The sequence below is a fragment of the Mauremys mutica genome, chromosome 4, assembly GCF_020497125.1.
Source record: "Mauremys mutica isolate MM-2020 ecotype Southern chromosome 4, ASM2049712v1, whole genome shotgun sequence".
NCBI lineage: Eukaryota > Metazoa > Chordata > Testudines > Geoemydidae > Mauremys > Mauremys mutica.
The window spans coordinates 128,374,400-128,401,509 of NC_059075.1; the positions used below are offsets into that span (position 1 = coordinate 128,374,400).

Below are 27,110 nucleotides of genomic sequence, written 5' to 3' on the forward strand. Positions count from 1 at the left end.
ACATAGATTTGATGTTACAGAGTCCCTGCTTTGTATTCTAGTATCCCAGCTTTTCACAGGAATGGTGGGGCCCTGGTTCTGGAACTATATGGTAACCGCTAGAATTAATACTACCCGATAAACAATGGCATAGATTCTGTAGCGCTAACACCTTTTGTCATGCACAGAGTAACTTGGAAAATGAGAAGTGTCTTTCTAATGATATTTCACAGACAACTGCTTTATTAAAAGACAAAATATCTGTAGTGTATGAAGGGGCAGTAAAAAATCCACTCTGATTGGAAATGAGGTTTTGAGTGTTTCACTGTTTACTTAAAACCACAGATAACTTTCTTTTTAAACAAAGTTTTGGGTTTTTTTCCCCCATTGGTTATTCTAAAACTTACAGTGCTGGCTTCAACTTTGCATATAAAGATAGCCATAATGGTGAAAGCACCTCTTTACACAAGGGTCTGGATTAATTTGGTTGGAACCACCTTTTGAAAGTTGTTGTGTTTTGGTAAATGCTTTCCCACCAGAAAATAGAATTGTTTGGGTGGTTAATAGAATCATATGCCAGTTAAGGTTATAAAGGTTATATCTTGGCCATCTAGAACAAACCCTTGCTTCAAGCTCAGGAAAGGTCATGTATTGCTTTTTCCTTAAAGAAATTGGTGACTATACCATAACTTCATCATTAGCAGTTTCACTGTTTAATTGACCTTTTTTAAAAAATGCTTTTCCTAATACTTAATCTAAATGTATCCTTTTTCATCTTTAGCTTGTTATCCCTTGGGATCCAGACAAACACTTCCTTCCCCTCTTCTGTACTTGTGTCCCTCTCAAGAACTTGCATCAGTTCCCCCCCGCCCCTTTCTTTGAACCCTCTCTCTTTGTTAGTTTTGTTCTTGAAGGACATCAGAGCTTTACACTATTTTGAGGGGTTTTCCAATCTAAGATGAAGGGCTGATTAGGGAGGTGCAAATCTAGCATTTCGGTGACTGGGAAGCGGTTTGCTTCAGTATTTGCAAAGTCCAAGTATGAATAGTAGTGAGAAGGAGGCTGTCTGGCTGGCAGGAGGGAGTGATTAGGGCACCAGCTAGAATGTGGGACAAATGAGTAGACGTAAACAGTGTCTGAATCAGGGAAACAGCCAGGGGCGGCTCCAGGCCCCAGCACGCCAAGCGCGTGCTTGGGGCGGCAAGCCGCGGGGGGCGCTCTACCGGCGCTGCAAGGGCGGCAGGCAGGCTGCTCTCGGTGGCTTGTCTGCAGAGGCTTGCCTGCAGAGGGTCCGCTGGTCCCACGGCTTCGGTGGACCTCTGCCGAAGCCGCAGCACCAGCGGACCGTCCGCAGGCAAGCCGTGGAAGGCAGCCTGCCTGCTGTGCTTGGGGCGGCAAAATTCCTAGAGATGCCCCTGGAAACAGCTCTGCCAACAGACAAGTTTCTTTGCATTGGGAAGAGGTGACAGGAGAGAGCCAGTCTAATGGAAAAGCCAGTGTTCAGGAAAAGGAGAGCAGGTGGTGGTCACTTCCCCAAGCAAGGATGCCTGTGAGTTAGGGGGAGCTATGCCAGTGGGAGAGTCACAGACATTGTAGCCTGGGAAATCCCCCTCTTTCCTCCTTTCAAGAATGCACTGCACTCTATAGCTAAAATGGCTACCAGGACAAAGCTATTGCCATTTCAGTCTTCACATTTTATGTGACTTTTCAATTGTCATGTTTGCTGTAACTGAGGTTCCAGATAAGCTCTCAAGTAACATAGTGACAAGTATGGTGTGCAAACCTAGATGAATAGATAGATGCCTGTGGTTGAACATGAACTGACTACAAATAGTTTCAGTGCTACATGAAACAATGTGATAGTTGAAAAGAAACTGCAATGAGGGAGTTCCTGAATGTGTTCCACTCCCCCCCCCCCCCCAAAAAGAGAGAAAGTAGGAAGGCAGAGACCCCATTGGGTCTCTGGCCTATATAGTGAAGGGAAATGGGAATAGCTAACTATTAAAGCAATATTTAAAAAAGCACAAGAGCTATGCTCTTGTCCTATGGATCTGTGTGAATGCTAGGAGAATGGGTAATAGGCTGGAAAAGCAAGAGTTTCACATCCATTAAAATAATTTTGATTTACTTTGCATCACGTAACAGCAGAGCGCATTCAAACAGAAATAGCCCATAAGTACATATTAAAATAAATGTTAGAAAAATAGGGTGTGGTGGAGGAGGGAGTATTTTCCAGACTAGCTAACAAGGGAAGAGGAGTTACTTAATGAAGCAGGTTTCAGCTACATCAGTATTGGAAGAAATTGTAATAATGGGAGATTTTCAACTGCTGTATTATTTATTAGATAAGACACTTTTATAAAGTCAGGGTCTTAATCTTTATGAGATAATTATTTAATTCTAAAAAGTGGCAGAAGTAGCAAGGAAATTTGCAATCCCAGAAATTTGGGAGCTGGTGACAAAAAAGCTGAAGCTAGACGAATTCAGACTAGAAATGAGGCTAAAATTTTTCACAGTGAAGAGAATTAACCATTAGAACAACTTACCTGGGGATATGGATCTCCATCACTGACATAAATGGAAACTGGTATTATACTCCTGTGTTTATCATTTAGTTTTGTGGCACAAGATCTTTCTACAATAGGGGACTTTTTTCAAAAATCCCTGCTGTGGTTCAGCTCCAATTGTGTTAACGTTGGGAGCCATTATTGTACCTGGGCCACTGGTTGCATATGACATTTTAAGCAATATGTCAGTTAGACCTGCTCTGAACATGGTTAGATGTTATGACTTTTAAATACCTTCTTGTTGACAAGATATGAAGGATTGGAAAAAATTACTCAGGAAATGGTAGTACAACAAGCAATGGCTTCAAGCAAAGGAAGGAAAGGTTTAATCAAAATATTAGTGTATCCTGGTAACGGCATTATAGTTACACTTGAAGAGAAGGCATTTTTTGTAAAAGCCCCTGTTCTCATTACTTAAAGAATGACTTAAGGCAGAACATTCTCACACTTGTCTCTTGGAAGGTGAATTGTCTTCAGTTCAAAGGTGAACTGAGGAAATGATTTGTTGTGGAGGTCATAAACCCTGAAAGGAATTGAAGGACGTCCTAAGCTTTATTTAAATGTCTCTGGACTTCTAACCTCCATGTAAACTCTGGGGAAGTTTAGAAACCACAATATGAACTTGGACTGGGTCAAAGACACCTTTCCAGCCTTCCATCCCAAACATATGCACAATGTCCCCAGCATCATTTCTGAAACACACAATCCCACCATACGTATGAATTAATGGACTTATGTCATGGAGAGTTTCTAAGCTGTACAGGGACTCCATATGCTATTAGCAAAACCAGCTGCATTAAAGGAAGTTAAGGAGTGCCCTAGCCTCGGATTGAAGACTTCATAGTCCAGTTCTGAATCAGCTGGGCTGAAAGGTTATGAAATGTGCAAGTGTAGTTTTGAGGTAATTTGGGGGCAAATCTAGCAATCAGGAATCCAAAGAAGGCTAATGAAGACAGGTATAATCTAATTTAATGCAATATATCCTTCCATATGACCGGGGGTCTATTGTTTTATTCTTGATAAATTAAAAAAAAAAACACTAAGCAACTTTCTAGAGAGAAAAATGTAGAGTTAAATGTGCAAGTAGGAATCAATAACTGCTAGGGAAAATACTTCAAAGAACATTGAAATTTTTAACAGACAATGAAATGCTAGGCAATTCAGTCAAGTTAAAATAAAAAATTGAAAATTACAGAAATGTAGAGTTAAGAACATTAAACCATCTAATTTTCACAGGCTGCTCTTCTCCCTGTTCACTTGATCTCTTAAACATTTTACACCTTGTTAGTTTGGTCACAAGCCCCTGAGGTTAGAGATATCTTACCCCCCAATACTTTGGCAGTTTGCTTGTAGACTTGAAGTCTGCAACTGCAATGTTTCCCTATCGTTTATGTGGCAGGATTACATAGGGGAACCCAAATACATATTTAGGTGGTTGAAGCTGTAGGGAATTTGACTTCTGTAGATGATAAAATGTTTAAGTGGTCAGAGATGACCTGCAACTTGGTAGTGGGAGGCACAATTTAAAGGTTCTGATGGTATGCAGCAGGGTTCAGGGCAGTGCAGATAAATCCTGGCAGAAATCTGGGGGGGCATGTGACCCTATGTCTTTGTCCCCCCACATCTCCTCTGTAAATGGTAGTTAAATTTCCAGCAGCTGTCATGAGGGAAGATGGTATGAAGGCTTGATGATATATGAAGAGTGAGAAGAGAGAGATGGTTTTGTAAGTGATGAGTGAATTGGTGTATTGTCTGTGCTCATGTACATGGCTTTGGTAAATACAATACAGTACACTGTTATGCAGGTATTGGCTCATTGCCAGTGTTGGGATGTGTATTGTATAGGCATATGGTAGTTTAGTGAGTTTAGGCAGAGGATGAGCAATGAAAAAAAGTTTTATCATAACAGAATTTCCTTTCTTTCTAGTGTTTGTTCATTTAACTGAAATACTCTTTTTTAAATATTTTCCTCACTTACAATTTTCAGTTTAATAATGTACTTTTTCTCTGGGAATTTAGCATTACTTCTAATTTGTTTTATTTATGAGACTCAGTGTGTTTATCTAGAGATACACAAATAAGTTAAAAGAATGAGGAGTACTTGTGGCACCTTAGAGACTAACATTTATTTAAGCATAAGCTTTCGTGGGCTAAAACTCACTTCATCGGATGCATGCAGTGGAAAATACAGTAGGAAGATATATATACACAGAGAACATGAAAAAATGGGTGTTGCCATACCAACTATAACAAGACTAATCAATTAAGGTGGGCTATTATGAGCAGGAGAAAAAAAAACGTTTGTAGTGATAATCAGGATGGCCCATTTCCAACAGTTGACAATAAGGTGTGAGTAACAGTAGGTGGGAAATTAGCATGGGGAAATAGTTTTTACTTTGTGTAATGACTCATCCACTTCAAGCCTAATTTAATGGTGTCCAGTTTGCAAATTAATTCCAATTCTGCAGTTTCTTGTTGGAGTCTATTTTTGAAGCTTTTTTGTTGGAGAATTGTGACTTTTATGTCTGTAATTGAGTGACCAGGGAGGCTGAAGTGTTCTCCAACTGGTTTGGCCAGTGTACATGGCAGAGGGGCATTGTTGGCACATGATGGTATATATCACATTGGTAGATGTGCAGGTGAACGAGCCTCTGATGGTGTGGCTGATGTGATTAGGTCCTATGATGGTGTCCCTTGAATAGATATGTGGACAGAGTTGGCAACGGGCTTTGTTGCAAGGATAGGTTCCTGGGTTAGTGTTTTTGTTGTGTAGTGTGTGGTTGCTGGTGAGTACACCTCTACCCAATATAACGCTGTACTCGGGAGCCAAAAAATCTTACCATGTTATAGGTGAAACTGCATTATATCGAATTAGCTTTGATCTGCTGAAGTGCGCAGCCCTGCCCCCCCGGAGAACTGCTTTACCGTGTTATATCCGAATTATTATTATTATTAATATATCGGGTCATGTTATATCGGGGTAGAGGTGTATTTGCTTCAGGTTGGAGGGCTGTCTGTAAGCGAGGACTTGCCTGTCTCCCAAAATCTGTGAGAGTGAGGGATCATCCTTCAGGATAGGTTGTAGATCCTTGATGATGCACTGGAGAGGTTTTAGTTGGGGGCTGAAGGTGACAGCTAGTGGCGTTCTGTTACTTTCTTTGTTGGGCCTGTCCTAGAGTCACCTACTCCAGGACAGGCCCAATTGTTTGAAATGGGCCATCCTGATTATCACTACAAAAGTTTTTTTTCTCCTGCTGCTAATAGCCCACCTTAATTGATTAGTCTCGTTATAGTTGGTATGACAACACCCATTTTTTCATGTTCTCCATGTGTATATATATCTTCCTACTGTATTTTCCACTGCATGCATCTGATGAAGTGGGTTTTAGCCCTTGAAAGCTTATGCCGAAATAAATTTGTTTATAAATAATAAATATGTCTCTAAGGTGCCATAAATACTCCTCATTCTTTTTGCTGATACAGACTAACACGGCTACCACTCTGAAACCTGTCTCAAATAAATTAAAACACTTTTTAAAAAATGCTATTAAGCTTTGTCATAGATCTGACACTTTATACACTCTTCCTACAGAATCACACTGGACCACCATCTAGAGTAATACAAAATATAGTTAGTCAGTTTGAGAGCCTTACATTTGGATTTCCTGACTTTGTGGGTGGAAGATCTCACCATAATGTTGTGTTGTGTTTGTATTCAATTGGGAAAAAGTTCTTATCTGTAAACAAATGTTGATGAACAGATTAGAGAATAGAAATGTTGCAGCGGGGAGAGTTTCTGTGTTTTGCAAGTAGTGAAACTGAAAGACCCAAATGTTTATGGTTTTGGAGCTACTAGAATTCTTAGATGGGTTTAAGAGTAGCAATTGTTGAACATTCTTTAGTTAGTTCTGCACCTGTATTGACTGTAAGGGTGAAGTAGGGGAGGTGACTCCTATTAATTCAAAAAGTCAGCTGTAATTATGCTGCAATTCTAAATAAGCATTGAATTTATGAGTTCAGAACTAAAATGAATGAATTTCAGCAGCTACAATGGTAGATGCTCTGTAAAGTCTTTGTTTAGTTAGTCATAGCTAAGCTCCTTAAGTTAATGCAGAATTACTTTTTTCAGTTGTCCTTTTGCAATGTCCATTTGCTACAAATCAATATATTTTTCTTTCAGTCTTATGGTTTAAATGACTTTCTCAAGCTTCAAATTTAACACTTTGCCTAGCCTTTTTTTTCCTTTCTAAATTACTATATTAAAAGAAGGCTTCCTAGACCCAAAGTGTATCTTCTTCATTGGCAGGGTGGCGGAGTGGATGATTTAAAGGATCTCTTCCATCTCAGACTAATTCTGTGATTCTGTTATGGTTTGTCTTACTTAGATTGTAAGCTGTTCAAGGTTGGGTCTGTGTTTATATAGCGCCTCACATGATGTGGGCCTGACCTTCTTTGGGGCCTCTGGACATTACTGCAGTATAAATATTAATAAAGAACGGCAAGGAGATAGTTGGTCTGTGTTTCTGGAGAGTCTAAAAAAGTGTAATTCTCCAGTTTATTCTGGATAATTAAAATGTGAGTGCCTATGTGAAAAGAAGTACACCGTACTAGTTGAATAAGTTGCCTTTAATGGAGCTAAGCTGATTTACATAAGATAAGGATCTGGCCCAGTTATAGAAAACCATTGTGGTTTCAGAGTAGCAGCCATGTTAGTCTGTATCAGCAAAAAGAACAGGAGTACTTGTGGCACCTTAGAGACTAACAAATTTATTTGAGCATAAACTTTCCATTCTGTGCATCTGATGAAGTGGGCTGTAGCCCACGAAAGCATATGCTCAAATAAATTTGTTAGTCTCTAAGGTGCCACAAGTACTCCTGTTCATTGTGGTTTTGGGTCTTGTCTTGAGGTAATCACACAAAAGAAAATTATTTATTTTTGTTTTCATATCATATTTATCAGGGATCCACTGTTTGTGCATTTTTCCTCTTCCTTATCCGGTGAAAAAATATTTCTGCTGAGCTGATATGACTCCACTAAATCAAGAAGCACCAGGCAAAAGAACTGTCAGTCTTGTGGAAGAGTGGTCCAAAATGACTGGGGTGCTAAAAATATCCCAGTCAAGAAGCTTTCTGCTGAGCCCTCTTACTTTGGCTTTAGTATTTGTGCTGCTGGATTTCTTTTTTTCTGTGTTGTTTTTATCATTACATTTAATGAAATAAGAAAATAGCACAAGAAAAACTAGAATCAGACCCTGAAATGTGATGGACCTTCTTTTTTCTGGTTTCAGAGTTGCAGCTGTGTTAGTCTGTATCCGCAAAAAGAACAGGAGTACTTGTGGCACCTTAGAGACTAACAAATTTATTTGAGCATAAGCTTTCGTGTGCTACAGCCCACTTCTTCAGATGCATGGAATGGAACATATATTGAGGATATATATATATATATACACACACACACACACAGAGCATGAAAAGGTGGGAGTTGTCAGTAAGACATGCTCTCCGTATGTGTATATATATCTCCTCAATATATGTTCCATTCCATGCATCCGAAGAAGTGGGCTGTAGCCCACAAAAGCTTATGCTCAAATAAATTTGTTAGCCTCTAAGGTGCCACAAGTACTCCTGATCCTTTTTTCTGCTAGGCCTGCCTCTCCTGCTCTGTGGTTCCCATCCATAGGGTCAGGCCCGCTGGACCAGAGCAGATCATCTGTCTGACTGATAGTCTGATTTTTATATAAGATGGAGGCAGAAAAGGCCTTCTTGGTCCAAAGGTTCTCCTCTTTTCACTTGTGACCCTAACTTCCAAATCCCACATTTTTTTTCTCTCTTCTCTCCTCATCTTTGTGGTGTTTGTGTATTTAAGCCAAAAAATCTCCATAGGTTGTAATGCAATAAATGTGATATGTTTTTAATATTTATTGTGCTTTTTATGACACTTATGTTTGGTGCATATAAGCTTCTATTTCTTTGAATTAAAAATATAAATTATACTTCTAAATATTCCTTACTAAAAATGCCATGAATTGCATATTACCCAATGCTTTATAGTTCATTAATCTGATTACTAAAAAAACAGCTTACATTTGGAAAGTTTCCTTTGCAGACAGAAGGGCCAAAAATATAACTTTTTAAAATTAAAGCTTATATTGCATAGAAATATTGGTAACTCCCAGTAAAGTGTTTGCAAAAACAGCTTAAGAATCATGGATATAGTCCATCTTCCCCAGAGGCCAGTGCAGTATTGTTCTTAACAGTACAGCTTTTTAGTGCTTTAATCAATCTAGATTTAAACTGGTCAATCAGGCTTCTGCCCCCGCCCATGTTTTTCTTGCTCCAGTCTACTGTTTCTACAGTCTCTCAGATTTTCAAAAATAATTCAGTGGTTCAAGGAAGTTTATTGCTCCTTAATAATAATGAGAACTTTTTATTGTGAAAGTGCTTTACAAACTTTGGTTATTCTTTAACCTCATAGGATCAATATTATCTAGGCAGCTGACATATGTTAACATTTTCCAAGTAGTCCTTTTTCTACTTTTTATCAACACCTAAATTTACAAGGTCTTCATTATGGTTTTTCCTAATTAACCAATCATTTTTTCTTTATTTTTCTTGTTAAGGACAAACTTTAAAAAGCAGTTTAGCAACTCAGCTACTTCAGAATTACAATAAACACTGGTAATAACTCACTTAAGGTTGTATAAGAATTCAAGAGCCTTCACTTCTTCCCATTCATACTTCTACTCCCGTGGTGTGTGAAATAGATTGACTCCCACTCATTGCATTAGTGCTCAGGTACTTTTGGAAGGAGATCCCATATTCAAGCATTCTTAGTTTGTCCTCTAGCTAGATGAATGAAAGAATACAGTGTTTCTTCTTCCCATCACCCACCTTCTGTTCCCATTTCCCAAATGTTGTTCTCCTACGTTGTCCTAGCTTCAGGAACGTTTGTTAGGTGGATCCCTATATTCATACGTTTTTAAGGTCAAAGGGACCATTATGATCATCTAGTCTCACCTTCTGCGTAACAGGCCTGAGAATTTCATACAATAATTCCTGTATCAACCCCATTGTTTCTGATTGAACTACAGCATATCTTTTAGAAAGACATCCAATCTTTAAATAAAAGACTTCAGATGACAGAGAATCCACCATATCCATATAAGTTGTTCCAATCATTAGTTACCCCAACTGTTAAGACTTTTTTGCAACTTTATTTCCAGGCTGAATTTGTCTAGTTCCATCTTCCAGCAACTTGGTCTTATTATAACTTTGTCTACTAGATTAATGAGCCACCTACTTTCAGAAATCTCCTCTTCATGTAGGAACTTATGATACTGGTCAAGTCACTTCTTAACCTTCTTTTTGATAAATTACATAGATTGCACTTCTTAAGACTCTTGCTGTTAGGCAGGTTTTCCAGACGTAGAATCGTTCTTGTAGCTCTTCTTTGAACACTTTCCAGATTTTCAACATCCTTTTTGAACAGTGGACACCAAAATTGAACATAATATTTCAGTAGTGGTCTCACAAATGCTGTACATAGAAATAATAATGTCACCTCCCTACTCCTACTCTATATTCACCTGCTTATGCATCCAAGGATTGAGTTAGCTCTCTTAGCCAATACATTGAATTGGGAGATCATATTCAGTTGATTTCAACTATAACCTCGAAGTCCCTTTCAGAGTCATTGCATTGCAAATTTCCTCCATCTTGTGATCTACATTCTTTGTTTCTAGATGTATGACCTTGCATTTGGTGGTATTAAAATAGTTCAAATGATCCCAGCTTACCAGGCAATCTAGATCACTGTCTAGATCTGAACTGTCCTTAGAATTATTTACCATTCCATAAATTTTTGTTTCATCTGCAACTTTATCAACTATGATTTTATACTTTCAAATCATTGATAAAAATATTGAATAGCATTAGACCAACATCAGATCCCTGCAAAACCCCACTAGAAACAGCCCCAGGAGATGATGATTTCCAAATCCTTCCCATTCATCTAGTCAAATGAGCGTATTGATTGAGAGGAAGCAGCTCCTAAGCATTTTCTTGGCTTGGGCAGTTAATATAGAAATATTTTCAGGCACATGGTAGCTCACTGTTCTTGCACAGCCCAAATGTTTGCAGCTGTGCAAGATTTTTCTAAAACATGTAGATGCTTCATCTGTTTGGATGAGGACTGAGGTTTCAGATCTTCAGGTGACTGACAACCTTTTTTGCTAATATCTTTCTGCAAACTGGCTCTGATTGCCCAACAGGATTAATCACGTTGAAGTCAGCCTGTAAGATGACCCACATGGTTACTACTCTCACACTGGCATAATAGATATAATGGAAAGACATATTACAAAGTAAAGGGAATTATACTTGTTGGAGTCTTCTCCTCTTCCTCTCTGCCAGCTTCACTTCACATCTTAGGAAGTTGTTCGGGAAGTCTCTTTGACTGATGGGAAAGAAGTGGACCTATACCGTAGAGACATTCGTGTTTTTGCATTCTGCTTCCTGGTAGCTGGAATCAACAGCTCAGAGTTAGGGGTTTTATATTAAAAGATGAGAGATGACTACATTAAATACACAATTACTGGTAAGTAAATTCACCCTATCGCTTTCCCATATTATCAGGGAAGGTCTAAGTATGAGCCTAATCCTATATGTTCTAGCTGTTCTGTGTATTTCTAAATAGGACAACATGAGAGCCTATTGAATGCCTTTTTGGCATTTGTGGTGAAGATTAGAGGAGATTGCTTGTTCACTGTATTAAATACGCTGTTTACTTAACAACCTTGTATTGTGTAGGTGACGCTGCACTTAGTTCCCCTCCATTTTTATTTTGTAATTCTATACTTCTGGCCCTTCCCCTTCCAAAAGGCTACTTCATATATCAAGCAAAAAAAGCTGTATGATGTGCACCCAACTCCATCCAAGACTGAGTGGATCATCTTTGCCACCTGCTTAATCTCCTGAGTCTGCTTCTGAATCTAATTCCCCCTTATTGAAAACACCGCACACCAGGTCAGCTGTTCAGATTCTTTTCATCCTGATTCATTCCATTTGTCATTAAACATGTATGTATCAAAAGTAACTGTATAGCCACATCCTATCTAAAGAATCTCTTGTTCATATTTTGTTTCTAAAATAAAGAAATTTTGGTTGGGTTGGGAGGGAGTTGTTCCAAATAAAGAGGATCTACTGCAGAACTAGGTCAGAGATCCAATAGAGAAGAGGGGGAGTGGTACACAGGAGTCTAATATTTAATATATTCAAGGCCACAGATACAGATTTAATATTTTCAGTAGCTAGTTTAAAAATATGGAGTCTGTTCTTCTCTGATACATTATCAATGACATTTGTGTGTGTAAGTGCATTGGCTGATCTTGGAGTCCTTTTTTAGGCATTTTACGATTCAAACTAAGATACATTGTAAATATTTGGGCAGATCTCTATAGTCTGATGGCACAATCTTCCCTTATGAGACGGCATGTACTAATTCATGTTGTATGCCACAAAAATCACAGTATTCCCTTAGAAACCTCATAAACTTATTCACGTTATATACCATAGCAGACCCCATTTTCTTTCGAAATTTTTTTTGACCTAGTTCTTTTTCTGTAATTTCATTTTCTGGCATTGATTTCTGTGCCCCTGTTTTTTCTCTCTTGCTAGCAGTGAGACTTATGCAGGATCCCTAAAGCAAATTCTTAACTTCCTTCAGGGCAGCCTTTTCTATAAGGCTCTCCTTCCTGCATCTCCTCTGAGGACAGTTGCCACACTGAGAACTAGAAAGGGTTTCCTATTCTTGCTGCATATTGAACTGTAGTCTTTAGCAATACATTCATTTGTACAGTTTGCATTTGCACAAGCTCCATGGGGTTTTATGTTGCTTGTATATTTTAACTGCAAGTTTGATATTTTTCAAAACAATATAATTTTACAAGGTGGCAGAGGATGGAATATAAAGGGGGATTTTCCCCCGCCCCCCGCAGTTAACATACACACTCTTATTTATTTATTTTATTTGGTGGGCAAGGTTAAACCTTTGTATTTATTTCTGCAACTAGTTATGGTCAATTTAAATAAGTAAATGAGTTCTAACTATTCCTTTTGACAAGATGGGTTTTTATTAAGCAGTGAAATTAATCAAATAGTCACATTACAGCATGGATTTTACTTAAAGCTCAAAAATATATTTGCGTAATAAATTATTGATGCCTTCTCAATTTTCCCCCAGTATTGTGAGTCCTTTCTATTGTGCATGATAGAGGAGACCTGCTGAGTTTGCAAATAATTGACTTGAAATTGCTTCAAATAATTCTGCTTTTTTGGCTTTTTTGTACCTAATCAGAATTGATGTGACTGAAGTGCAAATCTTCATAATAATCATGCATTTACTGGCCGTGATTGGAGGACCACCTTTTTGGCAATCAATGGTAATTTTGCTCATATTGTATATTAAGTTTAATGTATGTTTCTGATTATTCTGCTTCTTGTCTTGTCTTTTCTAATCTGGTATACATCTGGAAGAGCACCATATTTAGAACAGCATCAGTTTCCTTTGGGAGGGAAAGATCTCATTTTCCCATAAGATTAAAAGATTTGTGTTCTTGAAGAACGTGAATGATTTCAAATCTAACAAATGGCAGTGATGGTGCATTCTGGTTTTACCAGCACCACATGAAAAACAGTCAGTCATTCTTTTGCATGCTGTACCATCATTCATGTAGAATGTCTACCTGCACCTCTGGGTGAACTAAGTAATTTTCTATTGGTAAACGTAAGTCTGTAAAGTGATTTTTGGATCAATTTGACAAAGATATCAACAATATATAACAATTTTAGGTCAGAAAGAGAAGAATACTTCATCAAATTGAAATTACAGGGGGAATTTTTGGAATGCAGCATGTAATTGCCCATCATTGCAATTGGTCAGAACTCGGGTGTTAACATTCTCTCCCTTAGGATTTTTAATGACTGTGGCCCCAATCCTGTAAGCTGATCTGCATGGTTGGATCTATGCACCCATACAGATCCCAGTTGATTTTACTGAGGCTCAGTGTGGGTATAAGGTACTGCCTATTTGGATCAGCTTGCTGGATTGAGGCCTAAGGGTGCTCAGCAACTCAGTTTTATATCAGCACCGTCTAAAACCATCCTCGAGTGCTGGTGCAGAATTGACTCAGAGAGAAATGTGCTACATAATGAATTGCCAGCATTACCTTCTGAAGCATGATTTCCCTGAAGGTTTTCCATTCAGGTGCTGACCGGGCCTGACCTTGCTTAACTTCGAAGAGCTAATGAAATCACTTCCGAAGGTGGTCTGAAAAAAATTCTCATTAATTTTAGAAAAAAGCATCAAAATGTTCAAAAAACAATTCGCAGTGACTCTTTTAGGGCGAAATATGTTGCGTTGTAGCACAGTTAATCTGTTACAGCCAAATAGATCCTGAAATCTACGCTGCCATATACAGAATGCCCAAAATAAGGGCCTGACTCAGTTAAAGATGTGCCAGGCTTCTGCCATAACAGGTATTTGATTTCAGAGCTTGTAGACAAACATCATATAAGAATCAGAGGGGTAGCCGTGTTAGTCTGGATCTGTAAAAGCAGCAAAGAATCCTGTGGCACCTTATAGACTAACAGACGTTTTGCAGCATGAGCTTTCGTGGGTGAATACCCACTTCGTCGGATGCAAGTCATATAAGAAATACCACCTAAAGGATGTGATTGAACTCTTGTGAATTCATGTAGACAGAACTACTTCTCAAAAGTGTATTGTCTTATCTTGTCTGTAGCAGCTATTTGAGCATGATGTCTGGCTGCCATTAAAACAAAAACACTTCTGTACTATAAAATAACTACTCGCTTTCTGTTTCCAGTTGTTGTTAAAATTATTTTGCTGCAATAGTTATTTCTGGTACAATTCAGTGTGACAGAAATTTGCTTGTATTATTGCTTAGAGCTTGGAAAGTCTTCCCTTTATTATTTAACAAATTTCATCCTTTCAAGCAATTTTTGCTTCAGCAAATAGCTATTAATATAGCAGATTTCAGGAGGTGTAGAGGTTTGTTTCACTAGCTGCAAAAAGATGAAAGCATTTGAAGTCCAATATTTCTATTAGATTTATGGATGCATTTCTTCAGAAGACAAAAACTTTTCCCAGGATTGCCATGGGACTTACGACTTTCCCTGATATTTCATTCAACCTGCCCTGATATTTCAGTCAGTCTGTTTTATTTTGTTATGTATTTAATTTTTGACAGAGAAAAAAAACATTGTTCACCTCTCACAGAGGGATTTTGGGTTTATTAAAAGAAAGAAAGACCTCTTTTATTTAATGAAAATACCTCAGCTGTATATTCAAACATTCCACTTTTCCCTCTAATAATTAGAAAGCAGGAAAATTCTGAAATAGTTAACTGTCTATGTTGTCATCCATTATTGCTTTTATTGGCCTTTTGTACCCAGCAAAATATGCAGTATACTTGCTTCCTTCTCTCTGTCTACGAAGTTTCTCTTTAAATCTGGCTAAAGCACCACTGCATTCTGTTAGACTCCTGGAATCCAGTGTTTTCTGAGAGGTGGTGAGTATTACTGCAGGTGAGATTCCCATTTGGTAGGTTTCAGTGGAGTAGTGAGGTTAGGTGGAGCTCTTAATAGATTATTCTTTGGATTTTGTTCCTGTTATACTGGAAGTGAAATAAAATGCAACAATTACTTTCATTACTTAGTAAAAAATATTCTTTTGCTGAGTGTGCTGGGTATACATTTCATGTAATGTAAGGTAGATCTGGTTCTGAGCTCAATAACTTGTTATTCCTGGAACAGGAATAATAGATAGAAAGTATATGTATTTCTGATGACTGTCATTCTTGACTCTCTCTCAGATTTCCTCATTCTTCCTCGTGACCGGAGGTTTTGTTGATTGTGGACATGTTGAGCTGTGCGTCAGTTATATGTAGGCTTGGACAAATTCAGTTATTATTTTTTTTATAAATTTTGATGGATTATATTGATTATTTTTAAGTTTTTTTTTTTCAATTTTTATCAGTTTAAATATTCACCGTTATGGAAATTATGGGAAGGTCAAATAATGGGGGTGTCAGACAATAATTATCTAATGACGGGAGACATTGAGATTCAAAAAGTTAGAGCTTTACACTCATTAAAACACACATTGTCAACATCACATGTCAAAATATTCAGAGTATATATCCTTAAACTCTAATAAGTTCTCAAGTAGCATTTTTCTTACTTTGCCTATTTGTAAACTTTGATTATTGTCTATGGTAATATTTTTTCACTGGTTGGTGTGTGCAGTGAAATCGACATTTACTGATCAAAATCTGGGTCTTCCAAGCCTAGTTATAGGAGGTAAACAAATTAGAATGAGTCATGAATGAGCATCCCAAACTCATTTTCCTTTGTGAATGAATCTGGATTTGAACATTGGTTGCCCAAGGACAGATTAGAACACTTACCCACTGTGACATTTATTTTATTGACATGGTTATGTCTCTGTGGCAGAACTTGGAATCCCATTACTTTTAAGCAGACTACATTCTATTTTTGAAGTTGGGTATCCTGTTGTTGCAGCAGCATAACCAGTCTTGATCAACTTCAAAGGATTTAATAGAGAAGCATCATTTACCTGAAGAAGATATGACCTGGGACTCTTTTCAGCACTATAAATTCAGTCCTACTAAGTGTTGCACACCTTTAACGACCACTGAAGTCAGTGGTCAACACCTGGCAAGATCAAACTGTGTAAAGGGCAAAACTGTAGTATTGGCTACAATTATATATGGAATACCAAAGAGCAAGTAAACCTGGGGCTTCATCTCAGCCTCCTTTAGCTAAGCACTCTAAAGACAGAAGTGTTAATAAAGTATGAGGATCATCCTCCAGCACAACTTTATCGCCTGTTTCCTTCTTTGACTCTCGCCATCCATTTGTCTCAGCTGTTCATAATCTTTGACAAGGAACTCTTTCCACATTTACTTTATCTGCAAATCGGTTTGTCATGGCTTTGCAACATTAATTTAATATATTACTTCACTCCACTACTGCGGAAGTCTTTGTCCATGCCTTCATCGCTATCATGTAGGCTCCATTTACACGGATCAAAAGTAGGACCTTGTAATTAACTACTTGGTGCAGCTCCATCAGTGATAGCAGTGGTGGGAGCCGTAATATAGATATGGCTCAGGTGGAATCAAACATTTTTACCATTCTGTAGTCTCACCCTACTCTGAGCCCTCTTCACGTTACAGCTTCCACTGTCCGTATTGTCCAATGTTCCTGGAGCTGCCCTAGTGGTGAATTATAAATCCTGTTTTTTTGCCAGTGTACAAGACCTCTTGATTATTGCAGCTCCTTTCTCTGTGGCATCCTGAAACCGCCTCTGTCCAGATTCCAGCATGGGCAGAGTGTTACTCTTATTCTTCTCTCCTCACGTGTACAAAGAAGCACATTCTCAAATACTTCCACTGAAGAAAGCATCATTATCAAAACAGATGGCAGCACAGGCAGGCTGTTTAATAAGAGTGGTACAAGATTTGGAGCACCTCTGTGAGTAACAGTGTGTTTGTTACTGAATTTTTCAGTTCTGCTAGCTTTCTCCACTCTGTTGCGGTTTCACTGTCTGAATCTTGTCTTTGAGCAAAAGTGCAGAGTAAGCAGGATGGGCAGGAGGGGTCCCTAAGGTTGTTCAAAAGAGCATAATTAGAACTTCCTACTCAAGTGGAACTCCAGAGTGCAGAGCAACAATCAGGTGAGGTGCTGTTATTCCTCCTTCTCCGCTTGGTATTGGTTGTAGGCTCCATATAGGCAACTCATGGATAGAACTATGGAGCCAAATTAATCTCTAACTGCACCTTAATTCAACAAAAAATCTGCATGAACCTACTGCATTCTAATCCCAGTTCCAGCCACTCATTCAATGTGAACTTGGGTGAGTCACTTCCTGTCTCTCTCTAAAATGGGGTTAATAAAGTACCAAACATGGGGGTGTGTATGGACTGATGTTTGCACAGTGCTCTGAAGTTGTAAAGCATGATGTAAGGGCTAAGAATTATCTATTAGAAAAGCCTCAAAGCCAGACTTGGCGGGCAATTAAAAATACTAAAATAAAAACAACTTGAACCCATTTAAGCTCCCATATGAAATAGACATATGGGGACCTTCACTATGGAGCATATTTACTCATTTCGAAAGAGTTATGAGTGTAGATGCTTGTTACCGGAGGGTCCAAGTGGTTCTTTAGCAGTCGGTTGGATAAGGTTGGGGGACTCTTGTTGCTGGGTGGTTCCATCTCTTCTTATAATTACGTCTCCTCCCAAGGCACTATGACGAAAAGATGAGCGTGGATTATTAGACTTCCTTCCCAGCCCATCTTGCCCTCGTTTCTCACTCCCTTGCTAACAACCCAGCCACCCACTCCCCTTTTACTTTGAAAAGTAATCTTAGTGGCTGGTTGCCTCTCTGCTGTTCCCTATCATGCCTCCTCTCTTTATACCTGGTCTGTTCTCTGGATGTGGTCCAGTTTATGGGTCTTCACAGGTTAATCCCCACTGATACCTGGCTTCTCTCTGCACTCAGGACTGGGATACTAAGTGTGGGGCCTATCCTTTGGCCCCTGCTAGCCCTCTGTTCTCTCTGTGCTGAGGAACCCCTCACTTGGGTTTTAGAAGTTGGTTGATAAATGTCCAGCATTGTGAAGGATAATATTAGGAGACAGAGATTATGCTCTCTGACTGTTCTTCTCCGGTAATTAAATATAAAAGCAAATGGATCAGAGAATTTTGCTAATATAGTGGGTGAGGAAAATATAGCTTCCTCCCAAATTTATTTCCTAGAAATTTAAACTGATAGTAACTAATTTTGGGGGAGAGAGGACAACCCAAATGTGGAGTTAGAAAAGTGGAGTGTTTGAGTTTACTTGAAATAGGTAAACATGATTTTAGATTAATTGTACATATTTTAATCTTTTTATTTCTCTGTTGTCAAGATTCCAGTGCTGAATATTCAAATGAAAATATTCCCAGCTCTTTGTACTGTTGCAGGAACCATATTCTCCTGCACAAACTATTTTGGTGTGATCTTCACAGGTGGTGTTGGCAAAAATGGATCAACTATAGCTGTGAGTGCTTTGTTCTGCTATTGTGTTACTTTCTTTTCTGAGTGCTCTGTAGTTTGCATGATGGTTTATAGAAAACTGGTATGCTTTCAAGTGTGTTAATTTAATGTCTGCTTTGAGTGTAAAATCCTCTTTCACCACGTTTACTAGCTTGAAAAAAGGGGTAAATGAAAATAGTAGCTTTTGGAATTGAGAAAAGGTTTTAAAAGGATGGATTTGAAATAGGTGAATGATAAAATCACCTTCCATGCTTTGACATTAGTCCTATGTACGTACAAAATTATGGGGTCTAAATTAGCTATTACCACTCAAGAAAGAGAACTTGGGGTCATTGTGGATAGTTCTCTGAAAATATCTGCTCACGATGCAGTGGCAATCAAAAAAATCTTACAAAGTGCCATGATACGCCCACATCTTGAATACTGTGTGCAGATCTGGTCACGCCATCTCAAAAAAGATATATTAGAATTGGAAAAGGGGCAGAGAAGGACAACAAAAATTACTAGGGGTATGGAACAGCTTTCATATGAGGAGAGATTAAAAAAACTGGGACTTTTCATCTTGGAAAAGAGATGACTAAGAGGGGATATGGATAGAAGTCTATAAAATATTGACTGGTGTGGAGAAAGTGAATAAGGAAGTGTTATTCACTCTTTCACATAACACAGGAAGTAGGGGTCACCTAATGAAATTAATAGGCAGCAAGTTTAAAACAAACACAAGGAAGTACTACTTCACACAGCGCACAGTCAACCTGTGGAACTTGTTGGCAGGGGATGTTGTGAAGGCCAAAATTATAACAGGGTTAAAAAAAGAGCTATACGAGTTCATGGAGGATAGTTCCATCAATGGCTATTAGCCAGGATGGTCAGAGTTTGTCTGGCCTGTGTTTGCCAGAAGCTGGGAGTGGATGACAGAGGATGGATCATTCGATGATTGCCTGCTCTGTTAATTCCCTCTGAAGCACCTGACATTGGCCACTGTTGGAAGACAGGATACTGGGCTAGACAGACCATCGGTCTGACCCACTATGGCCATTCTTATGTTCTACAAGGTCTTATCTTCTAGAATCCAGGAATTTTCCAAACTCCCTCTCTGATATGCATGCTTTTTGTTTGGTGTTTTTGCATCTGACAAGAATATGAAAGCTATTGACCTTCCAGAAGAGATGGGATAGTCAAAGTTAATATTCTTGTCAGACTTCTTTCTTAACAGATTTTTTATTTTGGGGGGTGGGGGGAGAAAGGTTTTGTGAACTTTTTAGGAGAGTCTGTGTATTTTGTGTTTGTGCCAGTTGAGTTAGTTGGACTAGTCTGTTAGTTATATTTTGCTTTTGAGCATTGACATCTTAACAAAAATGTATTATCACCATTATACAGATGCACATGTTTGGGCCCCTGTCATTTAAGAACAGAATATTCTCCTGCCTGTTGTACAAGAGTTAGAAGATAACCACAGCACCATTTTTGCAATTTGAAGCCTTCCCTCTCCTCCCCCCCAATACATTTTTGTTTTGTAGCTGAAACTGCATGTTTCCTTCATACAACACACAATTTGAGACCTTCAAACCAAAGTCTCCAACCACATTTCACCACTCAGTCACATTTCACTACTGGCACAAGTGAGTTCAAACAGGAACATTTTAATTTAAATAATATGCACACAACACATCTGTTGTTCAATTGTGTGCACTTTTCATTAAGCTAACACTTTCTTCTCCCTCACTATAGGGAACAAGTGTCCTTTCACCCTTTCTTCATATTGGATCAGTGATCATATTAGCTGCAATGATCTACAAGAAATCTGCTGTGCAGCTCTTTGAAAAGCATCCTTGCCTATATATACTTACTTTTGGTTTTGTATCTGCTAAGATAACTAACAAATTGGTGGTAAGTGCTTCAGAGTCATTGATTCTTTTCCTTCATCTTTGTTATTCTATAAGATGGTCTTTGTAGTTTCTCAAAGGTCTACCTTCCCCACAACGTCAGTTCCCTGAATTGATTATCCACGCTCTTCCTTCACTGTATTAAAGTGATTTAATGCTGCTTCTGCGTAGCCCATGAATCTGTAGTGGTTCTAACTGGTACCTACAACACACATTTTTCTTGAGAATTTGTCATAGCCCACTAAGGAACGAACCAGCAGCATGTAATTTACATTGCAATAATTTTGGTGACATTTCATTAAAATACTCTATACCAGGGCTTTCAAACATATGGCCCGCAGAGTTATTTGCTGCGGCCTGCAAGCTCCCCATTGCCCCCGAGTTATTTCCTGCAGCTGCCAATCTCCCCACACCTGCCGCCCCCCTGTGGGCGCTGCATCCCTGCTCCTCTGCCTACCTCCAGGCACTTCCTGCTGCCAAACAGCTGTTTGGCGGTGCTTAGTGCTTTCCAGGAGGGAGGGGGGAGGAGCGGGGAGCCACGTGCTCAGGGGAGGAGGCGGGGCAGTGGCGGGGATTTGGGGAAAGGGTTGGAATGGGGGCGGGGAAGGGGTGGGAAGAGGCAGGGAAGGGGTGGGGCCTCATGGAAGGGGTGGAGTGGGGACAGGGCCGGGGGCAGCGGTGGAGGTGTCAGTGATGCAGCCTTCAGGCCAATGTACTAGTCCTCATGGTCATTTGAGTTTGAGATCCCTGCTCTATACAGAAGTGTTAATAATCAGCTGAAAACATTGGTTCAAAATATATTTTGGGATTTGTTTAGACTAGACTACTGTCTTTTTTTTTTTTTTTTAAATAGGTTGCACATATGACCAAAAGTGAAATGCATCTGCATGATACAGCATTCATAGGTCCAGCACTTTTGTTCTTGGACCAGTACTTTAACAGCTTTATTGATGAATATATTGTACTTTGGATAGCCATGGTAAGTAGGTCATTGTATTTTCTGTTTATCAATGATTTTTTGTGCATCTTCTTGTTCGCTCACGCTCCCCACACGCATACAGAGTTTGTGCCAGTTGTGTACAGAACACGCACAGTTTGCACCAATTGTGCACAGATGACTCAAAGAAGCATGGACTTGGGAACCTTCTTGCCTGAATCAGTTTTAAACAAGGTTCAGGCTAACTTGGCTGAAACATGGTTTGGTTGGGCTTATGGACCCCACTCTGTTTAAAGACAGTTTTAAAGCCATGTTGAATGAGCAGTACTCCAAGTCCTAGGTTTAGAACCCATTGGGGAGAAATGTGCTGAGATGTATTTTTGCAGGAACGTAATTTCCAGACTTTGGAGTGCACCACAGCAAAAGCTCTATAACACACAAACCCACAGGTGGAATTCCTGAAATTCATGTAGTATCAGAGCAATGATAGCTACCAAGATGAGTCTCACAGAGGTGGAAGTCTTGGCTATAGAGCCATGTCTCTCCTTGATTAGAGCATTGAAAACCAAACCAAGTTCAGATCAGGCTGCCACTTTCTAGACAGCCATTCTAAAGCATGCTCTGCAGGTGTAACATGTAATAGCCCAGCTATTAGGGAATTACAGTACGTTCACTTCATGCTCACTGGGGCATGTGTTTTAGTTGGGAGCTTGGTATGTAATAATGGTTCAACCTGCATAAATTACACTGAAACACTTTAAAATACATTCAAATACAGCGTTGTGTACATTTTGTCCCAAAGTAAGATCAGAATTCTACACTTGAAATCATTAATATCCACAGCTCATGGGGCATCTTACAAAAGCTTTCTACAGTCACTATAATTTCTTTCTTTTATTGAAATGTAGATTTAAATTCTAGCTGAAAAATGAAAAAAGCCTGGTGCTTTCAGAGACTATAGGAATAAACCTTTAGTGGAGGAAGAGGATGACTCCAGAGAGCAGTCCTTGATGCTTTTAGAGAGACTGTGGTAACATGAAGGATAGATGAAACATGGTACGTTCATGTCCAGTATGGATAGATCTAACACATGCCATTTTTCCCTTTGCAGATCTTTTCCCTCTTTGATTTGCTCCGCTACTGCATCAGCGTGTGCAATCAGATTGCTTCCCATCTACACATCCATGTATTCAGAATCAAGGTCTCTTCCACACATTCTAATCACCATTAGTCCCTGGGGGGTTACTGTGATGAGAAATATGAAACAAGTGTTTTCTATGGGGAAGAATATGAACATATTTAGGAGACTAAGGCAAAAGGAGCAGATAAGAACAAATCTAATTTATAATAATCAACGTTGTATAACTTTTATTCTTTGTTACTGGTAACACTCCTTAACTAGTCTTTGCCTATGAGAGAGTGAATTCCAAGTACTCTCCAGTCAAACATCATGTAGTCAACTCTACTGGTTCTGTGCCCGGGAAAGCATGCAGGAAGTAATGCTTTGTCTTTGTAATTACCTTGAATACAGAATAAACTATCTGTGGTGAATGGATCCCTAACAACTGAAATTTCTAATGTAGTATATTTACAAACTGCAAAAAATGTGCTTTATAATTTTAATATTTCATCATCTTAGTGAAATACTTTAGTGTTCACTTGAAATTTCTTTTACTAAAGAGCTGAGCTTGTAAAACAGAGATCCCACTAGCTTGTGTGACTGAAATAGCTGAAGGGACTTTCAGTCCAGATTGAGGTGGTTCATTTGCTTACATATACTGTTCAACAGTATATTTTAGCAGGGCTGTGTCGGAGAAGGGGGTGACTATCAGCATGCAATATAGTGTGGTGTCTTTGTAAATTAATTTTTTTTAAATAAAAAAGAAAACTTGCTTCACAATTTTCAGTGGAAACACTTTAAAAGCAAATTTTACTGTTACTTTTTTACGTATAGAATTTAAGCAAAAATTTCTTTCTGCTCTTTAATAAATAAGGAAATTCTAAGCGCTACAATCGTCTTTCCATGTGTGTCAGCTGCTTTGTCACACTGGGTTAAGTATTTGGTCTGGTGAAGCAAAATCTTGTGTGCTGTTTAGAGAGACACTTACAATGCTTCATGTGTCTACAGTGCTTGTCATCCAAGCATCTCAAAGCACTTTCTTTGTTAATTAGCAAAGCCTTACAGCCCAGCTCCCAAAGCCATAGGCATATTATGCCCATTTTATGTGTGGTAAACTGAGGCACAATGAATTTAAATAACTTCACCATAGTTCATATTGGGTCCAGAGTAGAACTACTAAGAGTCTGGAGTCTACTTCTCTTTTCTGAGTGACAAGCCATACAGCCCCCTTTTAGGTATTAGGAGTTGCACAATCTCAATGTGTCAAATATTTCTCCAGGAATCTCTTCCCATATGATTGCTCCATCAGCAGTCAAATGCTGATCTAAGGGTGTATGTGCTGATGCAGAATTCCAGGACCAAAGCAAAATGTAATCTACTGAAATCAATCAAAACTGAATACTTGCAACAGATGAGCAGGAGTGTGTCTTGCCATTTAAATACTAAAATGAAAGGTAAAAGCCACTCAAAGGTACAGTTGCACTGACTAGCTCATGAGCGGGCTCAGCTCAGAGCCACACCAGTGCATTACACTGAGCTGCAGGTTACTAGCAATGGCACAGAAGACCGTGATTGAGGCCTTGGCTACACTGGAGAGTTACAGCACTGGTGGTGGGTTTACAGCACTGTAACTCACTCCCCGTCCACACTGGCAAGGCACATACAGCGCGGTATCTCTGTGGCTACAGCGCTGCTTGTACTCCACCTCTCCGAGAGGAATAAAGAATATAGCGCTGCTGCTGCAGCGCTGGGGCACCAGTGTAAACAGGGAATAATCTTAGTATGCTGTGACTGACCTCCCGAAGCTTCCCATAATCCTTTTAAGTGAAGGTCCCGCTCTTTGTTTTGTTGTGAACTCCGGGCAGAGCTGCTTATCAAAAAAACAAACACAGCTACTGTTTGCTGTGAATGAGCAGAGGCAGGGGGCTCCCTTTGGAATGCCCACAGCTAGTGTTTGCTTGGAGGGAGGGGGCTTGAGGAGAGAAGCAGCGCGGTGGGTGGGAGGGGTCCCTTTTGGAGTAGCTGCTTATCTGTTTGCTTTCAGAGTGAGAGAGGGGTGGGGGAGGGGGTCGGAACTTGCAAGGCAGCTGCTGACACAATGTCGGCTCCAAAAATCCACTCTCTCTCCCCCATGCTCCCTGTCACACTCCACCCCACCCCACCCCCCTTTTGAAAAGCACATTGCAGCCACTTGAATGCTGGGATAGCTGCCTATAATGCACCGCTCCCAATGCCGCTGCAGATGCTGCAAGTGTAGCCACACTGCAGCGCTTTCCCTACTCAGCTGTACGAAGACAGGTTTAACTTCCAGCGCTGTACAGCTGCAAGTGTAGCCATACCCCAAGATAGGAAAGTTAAAGTGCTGTTTACCAGCTGAAGTTCCAGAGCCTTAAAATTCCTCGTCTAGCTATCTCAGAGACCACTGCTCCCAGTCTGATCCACTGCACCATTTGTGTTGGTCTGGAACAATTAATCTTGAGGGAGCCAACATGAGGCCTTCACTTCTGGAAATGCATCTAAACTAAAGCCTGCTCAGGAAATGCTATAAGATGCACCTTTCCCCAGGCTTTTCACTAACTGGTAGCTCCAGTACCCCTAGTGTTCACTCTAAGAGGAAGATTTTCCCATTTCTGCTTGTAAAGTTTCAGTAGGTGCTGTGGTAAGCTTGCTCCTTATACTTGAGAATTGTTACTGATCATAAAGTACATCCAGTTACTGTGTATATAGCTGCTGTATAAATTGCCTGTAATAAATGAACTTTGCCCTTATGCATTATGATACTGTATGTGATTGCAGATTATTATAGACATATGGACCTAAGGCTGCGGAATTAATTGAGAAACTGAATGAGATTTCTAAGTAAAGTGTATCATACTTCATAAGGCCAAAGAGACAGCAAGTTGCAAGTTCAACCTTAAACTTTGCCCTTTCTGATGTAGAGTACAAGCAAGCACTGGATGCAGCGCTTTTACAGAACTCTCTTGCATGTAGAACTTCCTGGAACGCATCAGCATGAGTACAAACCTCAAGTGTCTTGAAAACAAAATGTGACATAAGCTACTTTGAGCTAGCTTTCCCCTAAAAACCACACTGCCAGGCAGAAAATTTCCCCTCCACCTGTGGGCTAATGAAATGAAAACATTGTTTTTTGTTTTTTTTTTAAATTTATAAGACGGCTCAGACTTATGGCAAGGAGTGTGATACAGACAATTTGTCTATATACAGTACGTATATAGACCCTGTTTCTGTCATATCTGACCATCTCAAAATCTTTAATGATTTTTTTTCTCACAATGCCCCTGAGAGGTAGGGCAGTGCAATTATCTCCATTTTACAGGTCGGGGACTGAGGCACAGGGGAGGTTAAGGCCCAGATACTCAAAGGCATGGAGGAGCCTAATTCCCATTGAAATCACTGGGAGCTAGGCACCTAAATGCCTTTCAGGATCTGGATAGACAATACCTTTTATTGGACCTTCTTTGGGTGAGAGAGACCAGCTCTGGAGCTATACAGAGCTCTTCTTCAGGTCTGGGAAAGGTGCTTGTCACAGCTAACTACAAGGTGAAACAGACTGTTTAGCATAAGTAATTAACACACATTGTAAGAGACCATTCAAGGTGAAGTGGCCTGTTAACACCGCTTCAGCTAGAGGAAGGACAAAAAAACAAAAACAAAAAAAGGGGGGGGGAGAGTGAGTTACTGATTGTTGTGATAAACCATAAACCCAGTGTCTGTATAAAGATCATGATTTTTTGTGTTTAACGGAGTTATGAATTTAAGCTCATCTGGGTCTGGTTCCCCACTGCATACTGAATCAAATTAAACTCAAGCCTTAATCTTCAAAGTCTCTCCTCCTCTGATTAGGATTTGCCATAATAACTCTGCTTCTCAGATGCAATATCAACACTATAGGTTAGATTTACAGGTGCTGAGGACAGATCCTGGCAGAGTCAGATAGCCCATAACTAGAATTCACTCCCACAAGAGAACAGAGTGACCAAAGTCTTACCACATTCAGAAGGAATTATTAGCTCCACCTCTTCACCACCAGAGACAGGAAGGGAAAAACAACCCTAAGAGTTCTTGAGAATGGAGAGAAAACCAAACAACAGCTGTTGGCCTTCTGGAATTCTTATAAAGCATTCAAGATTACCACAGTGTAGACAGAGTGAAGATTCAACCTAGATCCTAAACTGGCCAACCCTGTCAGGATATAAAGTGGGTATATAAGGGTATACACACACACCCTAAAACTAATGCTTACAACTATTGCCAGTACAAAAATGAACATCGTTCAGATAGCTTATGCAAATGAAACATTTTGAGGGTGGTAACCACTGGGGGGACCCAGAGATTTTCATTTACACTGAGGTGGTAGGAAAGAGAACCATCAACTTAGGGCATCCACCATGTGTGCGCCAAAGCTCTCACTAATGCCAAGTTCGCTGTTTATCTGGCCTCTGTGCAGCAGATGGCCC

General features: G+C 39.5%; 1 protein-coding gene across 4 annotated transcripts in view; it reads left to right on the forward strand.

Moving 5' to 3' along the window:
• The window catches only part of CEPT1 (choline/ethanolamine phosphotransferase 1), a 46,672-nt gene extending 23,160 nt beyond the window's left edge, over nt 1-23,512 (forward strand). For all 4 annotated transcript variants that reach the window (XM_045014629.1, XM_045014626.1, XM_045014627.1 and 1 more), the window contains exons 5-9: nt 12,901-12,985; nt 18,562-18,693; nt 20,421-20,579; nt 21,429-21,554; nt 22,624-23,512. In XM_045014629.1, coding sequence (XP_044870564.1) covers nt 12,901-12,985; nt 18,562-18,693; nt 20,421-20,579; nt 21,429-21,554; nt 22,624-22,743 — 622 coding nt within the window. In that variant the 3' untranslated portion in view covers nt 22,744-23,512. The remainder of the gene's footprint in view (nt 1-12,900; nt 12,986-18,561; nt 18,694-20,420; nt 20,580-21,428; nt 21,555-22,623) is intronic.
• The last annotated feature ends 3,598 nt before the right edge of the window (nt 23,513-27,110 follow it).